Source organism: Emydura macquarii, unplaced genomic scaffold (assembly GCF_026122565.2).
Source record: "Emydura macquarii macquarii isolate MOO-44397 ecotype Brisbane River unplaced genomic scaffold, CSIRO-AGI_Emac_v2 contig_295, whole genome shotgun sequence".
NCBI lineage: Eukaryota > Metazoa > Chordata > Testudines > Chelidae > Emydura > Emydura macquarii.
Window position 1 is genome coordinate 14,111,685 of NW_027130432.1, and position 14,416 is coordinate 14,126,100.

At 46.0% G+C, this 14,416-nt stretch overlaps 1 protein-coding gene across 2 annotated transcripts in view; it reads right to left on the reverse strand.

Moving 5' to 3' along the window:
- Window positions 1-13,466, reverse strand: part of PSKH1 (protein serine kinase H1) — a 56,268-nt gene extending 42,802 nt beyond the window's left edge. For both annotated transcript variants that reach the window (XM_067553013.1, XM_067553022.1), the window contains exons 1-2: window positions 13,306-13,466; window positions 3,529-4,563 (exon numbers count right to left, since the gene is read on the reverse strand). In XM_067553013.1, coding sequence (XP_067409114.1) covers window positions 3,529-4,476 — 948 coding nt within the window. In that variant the 5' untranslated portion in view covers window positions 4,477-4,563; window positions 13,306-13,466. The remainder of the gene's footprint in view (window positions 1-3,528; window positions 4,564-13,305) is intronic.
- Window positions 13,467-14,416: the final 950 nt, after the last annotated feature.

Genomic DNA, 14,416 nt, shown 5'->3' on the forward strand with positions numbered 1-14,416 from the left:
GTGTGCTGTGACATTTTGTATTTTTATCTTTGATTTTGTAAGCAAGTAGTTTTTAAATGAGGTGAAACTTGGGGTATGCAAGACAAATCAGACTTCTGAAGAGGGTACCAGAATCTGGAAAGGTTGATGATAACTGTCCTAGGAGACCAGGTTCCAGTCTCTCCTCCAAGAATATTTTATACCAAGTGGAACAGCTTCAACAGGAAAGATTGAGACACTCGCTCCAGAATGCCCTGGAATGATTTGGGGACCCTGTCTATACAACTTGTGACTGCTGGTTGATAAAATTACTTTATTCTGAGATTATCATGAACATGCTGTATCACAGAAAGCTTCTGTATGTGTATCCACCATGAGCTGGCAGGGTTGTGTCATGTCTTCCCCGGACCAGGGACAATGGAGAACATTTAACATTAACCATGGTGCTGTGCATGGACAAGATACATGCTAAGGGAATTTGCTCAAGCTGGGAAAAGACAATTCCTCTGTCTGAAGTGAGGGGAGGGGAAAGAGTAGTGGAAAATTATCAAATACCAACCAGGGTATTGGTAAAGGGGTATACAAACAGACTCACAATCACACAATGGAACTTGGAGTGCGACACACAGGAAATGTGAGCAGGAGGAAGAAAGGGATCAGACCTGCCAAGGGCAAATTGAGCAAAATGACCTAAAGCAAGATGACTCCATGTTCCAGGCTTAGCCATGCACTGCAGAAGGATGACTCTGCACAACCCAAGGGACTCTGACCCCAACCATGGAATGGTGAGGAAACTGAGGCAGAGAAATGCACACTGGGTTATTTTTGTACGGATCTGTGTATCTCTCTTAGAAGCCAGTGCAAAGTGTGTTTTTATATGCTTTATACCTACCAAGTTTTCCCCCCGAGAGAGTTAAACTAACCCAGAAGGCTCACATTTTTTATGGATACTGGGAGAGGGCATGTAAACAATGGGGAGCCTGAAGGGTCAGCGCTATGCCCAGAGGCTATGGAGACCATGAGGTCTGAGTTCTAAGACACACCTCTCAGTGTGCAAAGGTCATAAGAAAGGGACAGTGAGTGATCTCTGTTCAGATTCTGAAGGCTTAAAACACCTAGGAGCCTGGCTCTAAGCCAACCAGATCTGTGGCAATCCTATTGCCCAGTAGTTAGGGCACCCACCTGGGTGCTGGGAAAGCTTGGTTCAGATCCTTGCTCTGAATCAGGGAGAGTGGGAATTTGAATCCAGGCCTTGCACATCCCTGGGTGAGAGCTCTATCCACTGTGCTACTGGATATAAAGACAACTGCATCATCTCTTGCTCCTTAGCTGCATTGTGCACTCTAAAGCAGCCTCTGAGCCCACCTACCATATCTGGCCCCAAGGCAGACAGATGGCAGTATGGCCAGTTTGAGGATTCCACAGGGACTCAGACAGAAAGTAGATGTCCAGCAACTCAGCAGTGTCAGGACTAAGGTAGCTTTGCCTGTGCTCACCAGCTGAAACTTATGTGCCTAGGGACTTTAGAAGCCTCCAGGATGAGGTGGCATCTGAGTGGGGTTTTAAGGATCTAAGTTTTGAACCTAGGCACCTAAAGCGGCAGTTAGGCACCCCGAGCCCTTTGTGGCTCAGCTTGAGGTGACCTGTACAGTGCAACTAAAGTCTGGGAATTTCAAAAATGAAGTCTTTCAAGACAGATTTGTAGTTTGTAACTGAAACAAAGAGCAGATAGGTGTATGCTGCATCTTTTTTATCCTCCTAACACCATAGGATGACGGTGTAAAAGAGAGAAGGTATCAAATCTAATCGGAGCCTAGCACTAAGCCAACCGTTAAAAAAGTCTTAACACAGCTCTAGGATAAAATGTCCAAAGGCTCCTAAATCATTTAGATGCATAAGTGCCATTTTCAAAAATGACTAAGCAAACTCAGTTTCAGTGAAAGCCAATAGGTCACAAGCGGAGTTCCCCAGGGGTCGGTCCTGGGGCCGGTTTTGTTCAACATCTTTATTAATGATCTGGAGGATGGGGTAGATTGCACCCTCAGCAAGTTTGCGGACGACACTAAGCTGGGGGGAGTGGTAGATACCCTGGAGGGTAGGGATAGGATACAGAGTGACCTAAACAAACTGGAGGATTGGGCCAAAAGAAATCTAATGAGGTTCAACAAGGACAAGTGCAGAGTCCTCCACTTAGGAAGGAAGAATCCCATGCACAGCTATAGACTGGGGACCGACGAGCTGGGCAGCAGCTCTGCAGAAAAGGACCTGGGGGTAACAGTGGATAAAAAGCTGGATATGAGTCAGCAGTGTGCCCTGGTTGTCAAAAAGGCTAATAGCATACTGGGCTGCATTAGGAGGGACATTGCCAGCAGGTCACGGGAAGTGATTATTCCCCTCTATTCGGCATTGGTGAGGCCGCATTTAGAATATTGTGTCCAGTTTTGGGCCCCCCACTACAAAAAGGATGTGGATAAGTTAGAGAGAGTGCAGCGGAGAGCAACCAAAATGATTAGGGGGCTGGAGCACAGGACTTATGAGGAGAGGCTGAGGGAACTGGGCTTGTTTAGTCTGCAAAAGAGAAGAATGAGGGGGGATTTGATAGCGGCCTTTAACTACCTGAAAGGGGGTTCCAGGGAGGATGGGGCTAGGCTGTTCTTGGTGGTGGCAGATGACAGAACAAGGAGCAACGGTCTCAAGTTGCAGGGCAGGAGGTCTAGGTTGGACATTAGGAAAAAGTTTTTTACTAGGAGGGTGGTGAAGCACTGGAATGGGTTACCTAGAGAGGTGGTGGAATCTCCATCTTTAGAGGTTTTTAAGCTCAGGCTTGACAAAGCCCTGGCTGAGATGATATAGCTGAGGTTAGTCCTGCTTTGAGAGGGGGTTGGACTAGATGACCTCCTGAGGTCCCTTACAACTCTAATATTCTATGATTCTATGACTTAAGTTCCTAAGTCACTCTTGAACTTTTGAAAATTTTACTCTAGTCTAGTTTCCATCATAAAATAAGCATTCTGCTGTCCAAAATGAGCAGAACACAATTTGGGTCACCCAAGCTAAACTCAGATTCCAATCAGCGTCTTAACCAGTTAACGTTCTTCCTATCTTGTCTTACAGGGACCAGGGGGCTGTTCTGCTTTGTTTAGGAAAAAAAAAAAAGCTCACTGTTCCTAGTGGAATCAAACCTGAATGCGGGAGAGAATCCCCTGCAGGGTAGGGGGGATTTTAATGGGCCAGGATTGAAGATCTCTGCTAATTCCTAAAAGGAGCCAGCACTGAATTAATCTGTGTAAGATTCCCAGCCCTGAATTAACCTAAGGCAAATCAAGAACAGCTCGGACTGTTGTGGCACAGGAATTTGATCTGAGGCTGTTACAGAAGCCACCTTATGTACCACTTATTGAACAAGGCAAAGCCAAATGGAAACCCCTTTCAAGATAGCCACCTTGCACTGCTTATGATCACAGGTTTCCAATCAGAGCACTAATGATTTCTGTTAGAATAGAACTCTGTGGCAAAGGTTGAACTAAAGGGGCCTCCAGCCAGACTCACCTCCCCTGAGTAACTGTACTTTCCTTTCAGGATCTGCCGGTACAAGCGGGTTCGGTTATCATCCTCAAAGGGCATAGTTCCACTCAGGAGGATGTACGAGATCACGCCCAGTGCCCACATGTCCACAGAATTGGTGTAGGGTTTCCTCACCAGAATTTCTGGGGCGATGTATTCTGGTGTCCCACAGGTGGTTTTCATTAAGCAATCGTCTCCCTTCTTCCGAGCACTTGCCAGCCCAAAGTCTGTGATCATGATTTTAGAATCTGTTCCAGGATGGTAATAGAGCAAATTCTCTGGTTTTAAGTCCCGGTGTGTAATGCCCAGTGTATGTAAGTACTTTACCCCATCCAACACCATCTGCAGCACTCGGGTAGCATCTCTCTCAGTAAAGGAGCCTTTGGCAATGATTCGATCAAACAGTTCCCCTCCAGTGGCCAACTCCATCACCATGTAGACTCGTTCCTGGGTCTCAAACACCTCAATGAGTTGGATGATGTTTGTGTGCCGGACACGTCGCAACACACAGAGCTCTGATTCACACACTTCCCTCCCTTCCCGGTACTTGGTCTCTATCATCTTGATTGCATAGGGCTGCTTGGTAGCCTTATGTTCCACCCGCACAACGCGGCTAAAGCTGCCTCGGCCAATTAGGGCTTTGATGTCATACTTGGCTGTCACCCTGGGGTCAAACTTGGCACGGTACTTAGCCACCTTGTTCTTACGGGGCTCAGGCTGCTCCATGTAGTTAGGTGGGTGGCCACTGGAATAGGGGTTGGTGTGACGAGGGGGTGAGGGGGAGCCAGCTTTGATAGCAGCTCCACCATCATCCTTGATGAAATGCTTGTACACGTCATTTTTATGACCAATGTAAGGCTCAACCTTTTTAACCAGATCTAACTGAACATCCGTGGGGGGCTCGGGAAGCACTTTGCTTGTCCCACAGCCCATCACTGAATGGTGTTAATCACCCATCAAGGCATTCTCCCAGGGCGACATCAGCAGCAACCACATCTGGGACAACTCCCACATTCGAACCTTTCAAAAAACAGAGAGAAGAGAGCTATGAAGTAGGAGTCAGGGAAATGAAAATTTATAACGTCAAACATCATGCAAATGACTCATGGTTCAAGATGCTACTGTAGATGAAGGGTGCAGCCACACAAGCAAAAAAGGTGGGTTTTCACCGTGCATTATCTAACATGGTAAAATCGGTGTATGCACAAAGCAGATGTACTTTAAACACATGGGGAGGCCAAATTAAGTCCTAGAGGAGAGTCCAACTGGGATTAGAAGAGTTACCCATGTGAGTCAGCTAGTACATTCCCCTGCATTATGGTAGAACTGAGCATAGTATCCCCTAATATGAGGGTATCCTCTCAGAGAGACAAGGTGGGTGGGGACCAACTTGAGTTTGTGGAAGAGAGATGCTTTCCAGCTACACACAGCTCTTCAGACCTGAAGAAAAGATATTACCTCATCCACCTTGTCCTCTCTAATATCCTGAGACCAACATGGCTATAAAACTGCAAACAATAGAAGATATCCTCTCCTGTCCATATTAGGCTTTTGTAAGGCACCCATCACCCTACTTTCTGGGCATTATTTGTAACCTTGAATCTCAGATTATGGGAATGCCACAGCCTTGCTTGGAAGCTTGCTCTTACTGAACTCTTCCTAAACCTTTTCCTAATTAACTGGGAAAATGTATCTTAAGTCTGTTATTTCTCACTCTGTCCTCTCTGACTATTGATAGCTGGTACCTGTCCTCTATATAACATCACTTTACTAGAATGCCGTTGTCTTCATTCAGGCATCTTTTCTCCATGCCAAAATCTCTCGAACATTCCCAACAGCTTTTTTCCAAACCTTCAGCAGCTTTAGCTGGTCTCCTGTGAACTCTCTCAGATTTGCTTGTTTTTTTAAAAAAAATTGTTGCCCAAATATGAACACAGTGCTCCAGCTGATAGCACCGTTGTGTGGAGTGGACAAAATCCCATGCTTGTTTCATATGTGATATTATATTACAATAAATGTAGTTCAACAATTATCTGCTCTCTGCTACTACTCCCCAGTCTGTATCCTCTATTCTACAGCTGCAGATCTGATTATCTCTTCTGTATCCCCACTGCATACTTCCTTTGGTAGGATCTCATAGGACTCATTTCAGCCCACTTCGCTCATTTACCCAGATCAGTGCAGTCTGTTCCTGTCCTCTCAGGTATTTGTGATCCCTTTCAGTTTTGTACCATCTTTTAATCTGATAAGTGCATTGACTGCTTCAACCTCCAAAGCTTCACCTAAAATATTGAATAGTACCAGACCTAGAACAACCCCTGGGGCAACCCATGACACCTCCTCCTAATGTATCACTAATCCGTGCTCCAATTTTTAAGCACTTGTGTAGACATTTTAGAAGACAGAGTCTCTGAGAAAGGTTTTCTGTTGAGCATTTGGTATTCACTTTCGTCACTAGTCTCATCTGGAGTCTCAACCACAAATGCTAGTGGGGATGTTTTATGTAGGATTCTAGCCCCACGTGTACCCAACTGGCACAATGAGCTGCTGTTCACAAGGTGCATCCTGTACACCACAGGTGCATGCCCTTTTACAAAACGATTTATGTCTTTTACCAAAAAATCACTTCCCAATGCACTAGACACACAGAAGAACATGGATCAACCGGGAAAGAGAAAAGGGTGTTGCCTTGTAGGTTTTTTGACTGACTCATTCAGGCGACAGGAATTCTAAATAGGTTTCCTACAAATGTAAAGATTATGTTTCAACACAGTTAACCAGAGATCTAACACAATTACATTACATATTGCCTGTGCAGAGTAGACAAAATTGTGCAGTCTTACCATACTGGGAACCATGAATCTGTGAATGTGCTTAAGTAGCTGAGCCCCTAAAAAGGTGACTTGAAAACAAAAGCAAAATCAGTTTGTGCCGTTTTAGGTCTTCTCTGTATATCATGAAAGATCTCCACTCCCACATCAAAAGAAGAAGTTCTGCTTGTTTTTTACTTTAGAAATATCTTCCCCATGTTTTTTGGAGAACTCCTTGATGGGCCCAGAAAAATAGACAGGATGCTTTCCCAGCCTTCCTTCTAACAGTTAGCAATTTGAGTTATATATGAAGTTTTAAAATCTATTCCCTGCTCAATCACATTTCACTTCTTTGAAGAGTGTGATGCTGTAATTCTACTAATAGGATAATACTCCCATCCTTTGTTGAGTCTTCCAGGTAACAGTGTAGACAAGACCTGAATCTCTAATATAAAAAGCAAGCAGAAAAAAAAAAAGGAAAACCTTTCAGGATTTCTCTCTCAATCATAAAAAGACAAAAAGTATACACACACATTTCCCCCCTTTTGCAATTAATCTTTAAAGGTGGCCTGAAAAGCCTTTGGGGAAAAAAAGAATTAAGATCAAAGATCAGTAACACAGTAGCTATGTAGAGATAAGTAACACAATAATTACATGTTAAAACAAAGCCTAAGAGATAGCTAACTGCTTCTGCATTTGCCCTGCTGCTGTTCATATCAGCAGATGCACTTCAGGTAGGGTAGGAAAATTCTCTGCTTTAAGTGCTCACAAAGACAGCCACTTTTACAGAGAATCCTGAACATAAATCTTGACAGGTAGGCAAAGAAAGAACCAATTCCAAATTAAATCTATAATTATGTATAACTTTATATCTACACATTGATCCTGCTCCAAATGGGGGAAACAGATTTACTGCTGAATAATTATCCTTACATAGTTCCATTCCAAGCAATCACTGTACATGTGGTTTTCAAGTCTGCTGCAAATTAAAGCTAAGAATTCATTTTATCAGAACTGTCCTTCTCTCCTACCCCACCTCCAAGTCTGATTTAGGATTAATGGTTTGATATAGTCTATTGACATTTTCAGAAGCAGGCAGATATTTCTGCTGCACTGTCACAAACAGCAAGACACACATTAGGCCATGTATGGCTTCAGCTACTACTCACTTAAAATCATTCAGAAAGTCCTTTCTGCATTCAGATGAAGAGTCACATGGGTCAGACCACACCTGCATTTCAGGCAGCTGCTGGAATCACTTCTGAGAAACAGCCAATAATCCCTGCAGCTAGCGGTCCCAGCTCAGCAAAATGACATTGGGAAACAGACATAACAGGGCTCAAGGAATGAACCAGCTTTAACATCTCCAGAGGCGAGGCATCAAACTGTGGCCACAATGAGTTAGGCAATCTCTCTTCCCAGTCCCTATTTTGCACATCACAGAATTATTGCATAATTCGGCAGTTTCTGACCACAGAAATCCAGGACTGCAATAGCTGCAGTTCAATGTTAAAGGGGATTGGCCGAGTTGTGCATGGAAAGCCCAGAACTGCAAGTGTAGAGTGTGATGGAGGCCACTTCAGGGTCACTGACAGAGTTGTGGGGCAAAGAGGAGGGTAGGATTAGAAAAAGTAGCAACCATTGCAGTTCAGGACTGTGGTATGTGAGTAACCCCATAATGGAATGGTAAATCAGGACTGAGATGCGTAGCAAAGCTTTGAGAGAGTATCTTGCACAGACCAAGCCCAGCCATTACTATCAGCCATTCATTTTCAGAAGCACTAATTTCACCAACTAAATTAAAATGAAGTGAGAAGTAACCTTTGCTCTTCAAAGCATCACCCAGGAAGACTCATCATAAAGAGCAGAGCAAGATAAACTAGAGTTTTAAGACACAAACTGTTCTTGGCAAGGAGATTGGTGAATAAATTCTCATTTAAACCTCATCTTTGTTACACTGCCAGTCTACAAGGGTTACCCAACATTACAGAGTGCACACAGTGCTGTGGAAGCGGTGTTTTAAGAGTATTTTAAGTGCTACTCCACACACCTACTGGAAGCACTATTGCACTGGAAGTCTTTAAGGTCAGCTATTAAGATGGATTGGGGGGGGGAGGGGGGGAGGAAGGGGATATGACAGGACATTCAGACACTATCTTCCCTGCTCCAGGAAATCCTATGGCAGATCTTAATACTGCCCAATGCCAGAGTCCAGATCTAATGATCAAATTTGTTTTATTTTGAGTCACTTTTGCCTTTTCACAGGGGCATGGAAAAGTTTTACTTTTAGTTGCAGTGAAGTGGAACTCATTCCATTCATTGTGTTGGAACAGAAACTGCTCCTGTGCCCAGGGGAATGCAGCTTTCACTCCCCACACAGTATTCCAAATGAAATCTGCTGCACTTTAGCAAGACTATGGCATTTGCAGATTAAAACAAGATGACTGCTAGGAGTTGGAGATGCTGCCTACACACATTTTGGCAATTAGCCTGACCATTTTAAATTACTATTCTGGCTCAAAGTCTGGTTGTGGTGTGCCTGTGCATGCACAGGGGACTATGGGAAAGCTGTTAGCCTCAATGACTTATCACACACCTCAATTATGGCACACAACTGGCATGAAGAGAGCCCAGATTACGCCTCATTCAGAAGGGGATTATGGGTAGAAAGAGGAACATTTTAAAAGGGACACAAGGAAGTTTAGGCCCAACGTTCAGTTTGGAAAAAGAAACCAAAAGTTTAGAAAATCTAATGTTGAGACTTTTTTTAAATATCAGTGAAAAAACCTCTTCTAATCTAACCTCTCTGGCAACATTGGAATGTCAATTACAGGGGCCCTGCCTTAGAGCACAAGAACTACAAAGGGAAACCAGCTACAGAAAAAGTGAAACTGACCTCTTGAGTTTAACTGGTCTTTTGAGTGAAGTGCCCAAAAGTAAAAAATAGCCTAACAGGCCAAAAGAAATCCAATATTCAACCTGAAAGGATATTAAATAATCTCAGATATTATTAGTAACATAGGGGTGGTTGTTTTAAAATATCATCTGGCCAGTGTGCATTTAAAGCATGTGAGGAACAGCCAGGTGCATTAAAACCAATTAAATTCAAGTCTCAATGCGACAGTCCAATTCAGAGAATAGTCCAGAAGAGAGAGGGACTGAATCTCTGCCCTAGTCAAAATGATTAATCTAGGCCCAAGTTCCAGTGCTTGTATGCCACAGTCTGCATTGAAATGGTCCTGTAGAACATTATATTGCATACAGACCAGAGGAAGAAGGAACTATCACATTAGATGAGTGCAATGAGTGCTCTTTGAGCAGGAAACACATATTCAGCATATCCACATAGTTTGGGTATTAGCTGCATGTTTTAGCCACGGTTGTAATTAGCATGATCTGGTATTAGTTTCATACATTAAAGCTACTCACTGCTTCCCTCAGACAGCAGCCTGATTAAGATCTTGTGGCCTAATTGTCAAACATACTGTGGACTCACAACTTCCACTGATTCAGTAAGAGTCCTCAGCATCTCTGAAACCCAATCCTGCTGATTAATAAGTTATTTGTGGGTGCTCTAGAAGATAAGAAACCTCAGAGACAACTGAGTAACCACACTGAGGATGCACCGAAAGGCTTTCAGTCACACAAAGGAAATCAGAGACATCTTCAAAAAGAGTGAAGCAATTTAAATTCACACACACTTTTCAGTGATACATTAATACAAAAGTTTGAAAGGCAAGGTCTTTAATGCATACAAACTAACACAGCAAAGGATCATCCTTTCATCATACAAGTTCATCTGCAAGTCTTCGTGCTGTTGAGCAGGTATGATGAGGAACACCTCCATGGAACTCTCTCAGTCCTGGATAATCTTACTAGAAGTACAGTCTCAGTGGTCATTTTGCTGCCCACGGTTGGTATTTATTGATCATCACTTCTGAGACACCATAACTGTACATGATGCTTTATGAAGTAAGCCACACTCCAACCTCAAAACACAGAAGTAGACAAGGCCCAAAATATACAAGATTTAGGCACAAATCCACACACCTAGGACATCTCACTAAATCCCATGCAACCTGAATATGAGGGAGTAAAACGTGTGCTGTTCACATACTTGTTATTGTCTCTTTCTTCCACTGCAGAAGTGCTGCTATATTCTTCCCTCCCTTGCCCTCTACCTGGGGCTTCCCAGTGGGCAAAGCTCAGCTTCCTTGCTAGTTAGTATCGGAGATTGTTCAGCATATGCTGGAAGGGGGGATGTCAGGGCAGCTCCAGTTTGTGACAAGTTGCCCTGCTTGTTTGGCATGGCATAGAGACCATTGGTCATAGATGTCCATACACTGGAGTGTGTTGTTGCTAGGACAAGAAGCTTACCTAGACTCAGGTAGGAGGGATGCTGACCAAATAATACTACATAGAACCTTGTGTAGGGCTTGAAAAATAAACCAGATATCTATCAGCAAAAGCTGATAAGAAAGATGAAGTCCCTGCCAGCAAAGTCCATGGACAATGGCCCTGGTTCTGCTAAGGGAAACCAAAGACCATTCAGTTTTTTCCAACTTCGTCAGGGGAGTCAGATACCACAATGAGTGTGGTAAAACTAACTAAACAGACTCAACTGTTTAAAGCCAGAGGGGACAACTATGATCATCTACCCCGACTTCTCATCTAACAAGGGCTGTGCAATTTCATCCAGTAATTCCTGTAGTGGAAGAAATCATTTATCTCCATGATGTAAGTGAACACTACTGAGCCAAATAACTTGTGGTTAATGACAACATTATCTCTTAGAAAGACATCCCATCTTGATTTAAAGAATTCAAGTAATGATGAATTTAACATTTCCCTTGGGAAGCTGTTCCAATGATTTGTTAGTCTTACGGTTAAGAAGTTGCATCTTATTTCTACTTTGACTTTTCCCTCTAACATCACCTTCTGGCCATCAGATTTTGTAATGCCAGTGTCTGTTAGTTTAAATGGCCCCCAACATCACAGCTTCTCCTTGTGTCAGTATCTACATCAATCAAGTTGCCTTTGAGCACCTTAGGTTACTGAAGATTAAATCTGCTTAAGGCTTTCATTGTAAGGTAGGTTTACCAGACCTCAGATCATTTTTGTGACTGTTCTCTGAACCTAGTCCACCTTTTCAATATTCTTTTTAAGTATAGATACTCGAACTGTACATAGTATGCAATATAAAGAGGTAATATCGCCACCCACACTCATTCCTGTTGCCTTGTTAAGTACCAAAGGGTAGTATTTACCCTTTTTACCACAGCATCAAACTGGGAGCTCATGTTCAGTTACTTATCTCCAGCAATCCTCCAAATCCTTTCCAGAGCCACTGATTCTAGGAAACAGTCCCCTTTTCTATAAGTATGGCCTACATTCTTTGTTCTGAAGTGCACAGCCATGGATTTAGCAGTATTAAAATATATTTGATTGCATTTAGTGTAGGTCTATATGACTGATAGGTCCTTGTCATTATGTGCCACCCCATCATCTTTGCATCATTTGCATAATTCATCAGCATGATTTTCTTTTCTTTTATGTCATGAATAAAATATATTGAACTGTGTTGGGACAAGAACCATTGAACTAGCAGATTGCTATGTTAGCCACCACTGATTCTTTGTTTATTTTGAATTCTCCCATACTAGAACACATCTATGCTTGTTGTCCCTATCAGGACTAACTGAACATGAGTGATTATAAAAAATGCTTTAAAAACAAAGTCTAGGGGTTTTCTCCATACATCCAAAAGAGAAGGAACTTCTTAAAAACCTTCAGAGAATGTTGATGGAAGGAGGTTGTCCTTAAGCCAAATGAAAGAAGCCATACCTAGAAACTTGAAGCACACAGTTAAGCATTTCATTGTGATACAGCAACCCCCAACGCTGATTGTTGCCATGTTTGGATTTCCAACTCTCCCCCTGACATCCTGTTCCCCCACACACATCTACCACATTATGTAAAAACAGACCCATTGCACAAACATCCATTAGAGAAAGACAGTAAAAGCTAACTTATACCTCATTTCTACCCCACATATCACGAATCTTTGGGACCTAGAGACAACCTATCCCAAAGTAAACAGGAACAAAATAGGATTCTTCTGCTGTTTATTGCAATCTGACTGTCAATTCCAGGCTTTATACTACTGCTACCCCTATATTATTAGTGTACTGACTGGGAGATTGGTAAGTACTGTAGTTAAGATGGGCCAAATCAAGGGCAATGCTCCAGCTCTCCCCTGCTCAAGTGCTATCACCTGCACTAATGTTGGCTCACATTGCTCAGCCAGAAGCTAACAACAGCCCTTGACCAACCATCTATCTAGGGCCCTAGCCTAGAATGTTTTGCAGGGTGTTTTTAAGCTGGTCAGAGTCCACGTGCTCAGACCAAGGAAGCTCCCGTGGGCAGATCTGGGAAGACAGGCTGTCAAAGCCCCACTTTCCCCTCAGCACTGGGGATCTTTTGCCACCAAGCCCTACGCTCGGGACTCTGCATTTCTGAGGGCCGGAGGTACACACGGGAAGCCGCCTTCCCTGCTGCGCTCCCGCGGCTCTGGGAGCCTGCGCGTGCCGCTAAGGAGAGGCAGGGAGCCGGAGCGCCGACCTCGGAGCCACAGCGGGGCGAGGGACCGGGCGAGCGGCCAAGCTCAGGCTGTGCTCCCGCCCAGCATGCATGAGGGACCGCCTCGGTACCGACGGGCCGGCCGGGGGCTCGCTGAGCGTCCCACGTCGCCCCGTGCACGGTGGGGGACAGACACGGCACGGGGCAGGCTAGGCTCGGCTCGGCTCGGCTCGGCCCGGCCCCGCCGCTGAGGGGCGACAACGGACCCGCCCCGCGGAAGGACGCGGGCCACAGTGCGGCGCGCTCCCCGAGGCAGGTGGCTGCGGGGCGCCGCTAGGGGCGGCTCCTGGGGCCGGGCGAGCCCCGCACTCACCTCAGCCCACGGCGGCTGCGGTTCCGACCCAGGCTGGGGGCTACGGCCCGGCGGCGCCCGCGTCATCCCGTCACCACTGCGCGCCGGGGAGGCCCAGGGGGCGGGCCGAGCCTGCTGCCCCGCCCTGCGATTGGCGGAGGGTCGGCCCCGGCGGTTCCCGGGCAGAGGTGAGAGGTCAGCCTGGCTGCCATGGAACCGCTGGGGGGCGGGAACAGGTGTCCCCGCTCCGTCGGCAGCGCGTCTGACCCGTCCCGGGCCCCGGAAGCGAGCCGGTTCCCGGGCCCCGCTGTCCCGGACCCTGGGCCCACAGGGCGCTGCGCCGGCCCTTTAATGGGGCGGGCGGCTGCTGCTCCCGCTGTGCTGGGGCCGAGCCTGATCCCGCCCCTTCAAAATGACGCGCCCTCCCCCCTCCCGGGCCTGAGACATGGCCCCGGCCCGACCTCCGTCGGCCCGACCTCCCGCCGCCCCACCCCAATACCACCACCCCCAGCCCGACCGCCTGCCAGAGCCACAATCCCCCACTCTGAGCCCCGATACCCCCGCCCCAGTCGCTCACGCGCCTTCTGGCATGACACCCCTCCCGCGTCCTGACACCCTCCAGCCTGACGACAGCTGCCTTAACCCCCCCGGCTCGACCAACCCCTCACACACACCTTCAGGTCAACTGAGCCCCAACACCTCTGGGCTCCCCTCCCCCAGCCCTGAGCCTCCCCAGACCCCACCAGCCTGATTCCTCTGGACCTTCAACTCCTCCACCTGACTCACACCTCCGAAGCCTTGAGGCCAGCCTGACACCCCCCCCCCCCCCCCGCCAGCCCTGACACACCCCTGACCCCAAACCTGAAATCCTGACACACATCCCCATCCCAACCACCAACAGACCCTGACACACACACACCTCTCTCCACCCCTCACCCTGACACCCTCCCACCCCAACCTGTTTAAAGAAAGCTGTTAAGATAATTCTCATATATGCATTTGTGCTTAAAAAAAATTAAAAAGGAGCTGTGGTGTTACTGTTTTTTGAGAAAATGAACAGACTCTCCAGGGTTCAAGAACTGATGATTTGAGGAGGCAGCTGGTTTCAGGTTAGACTGATAGATTGACTTGA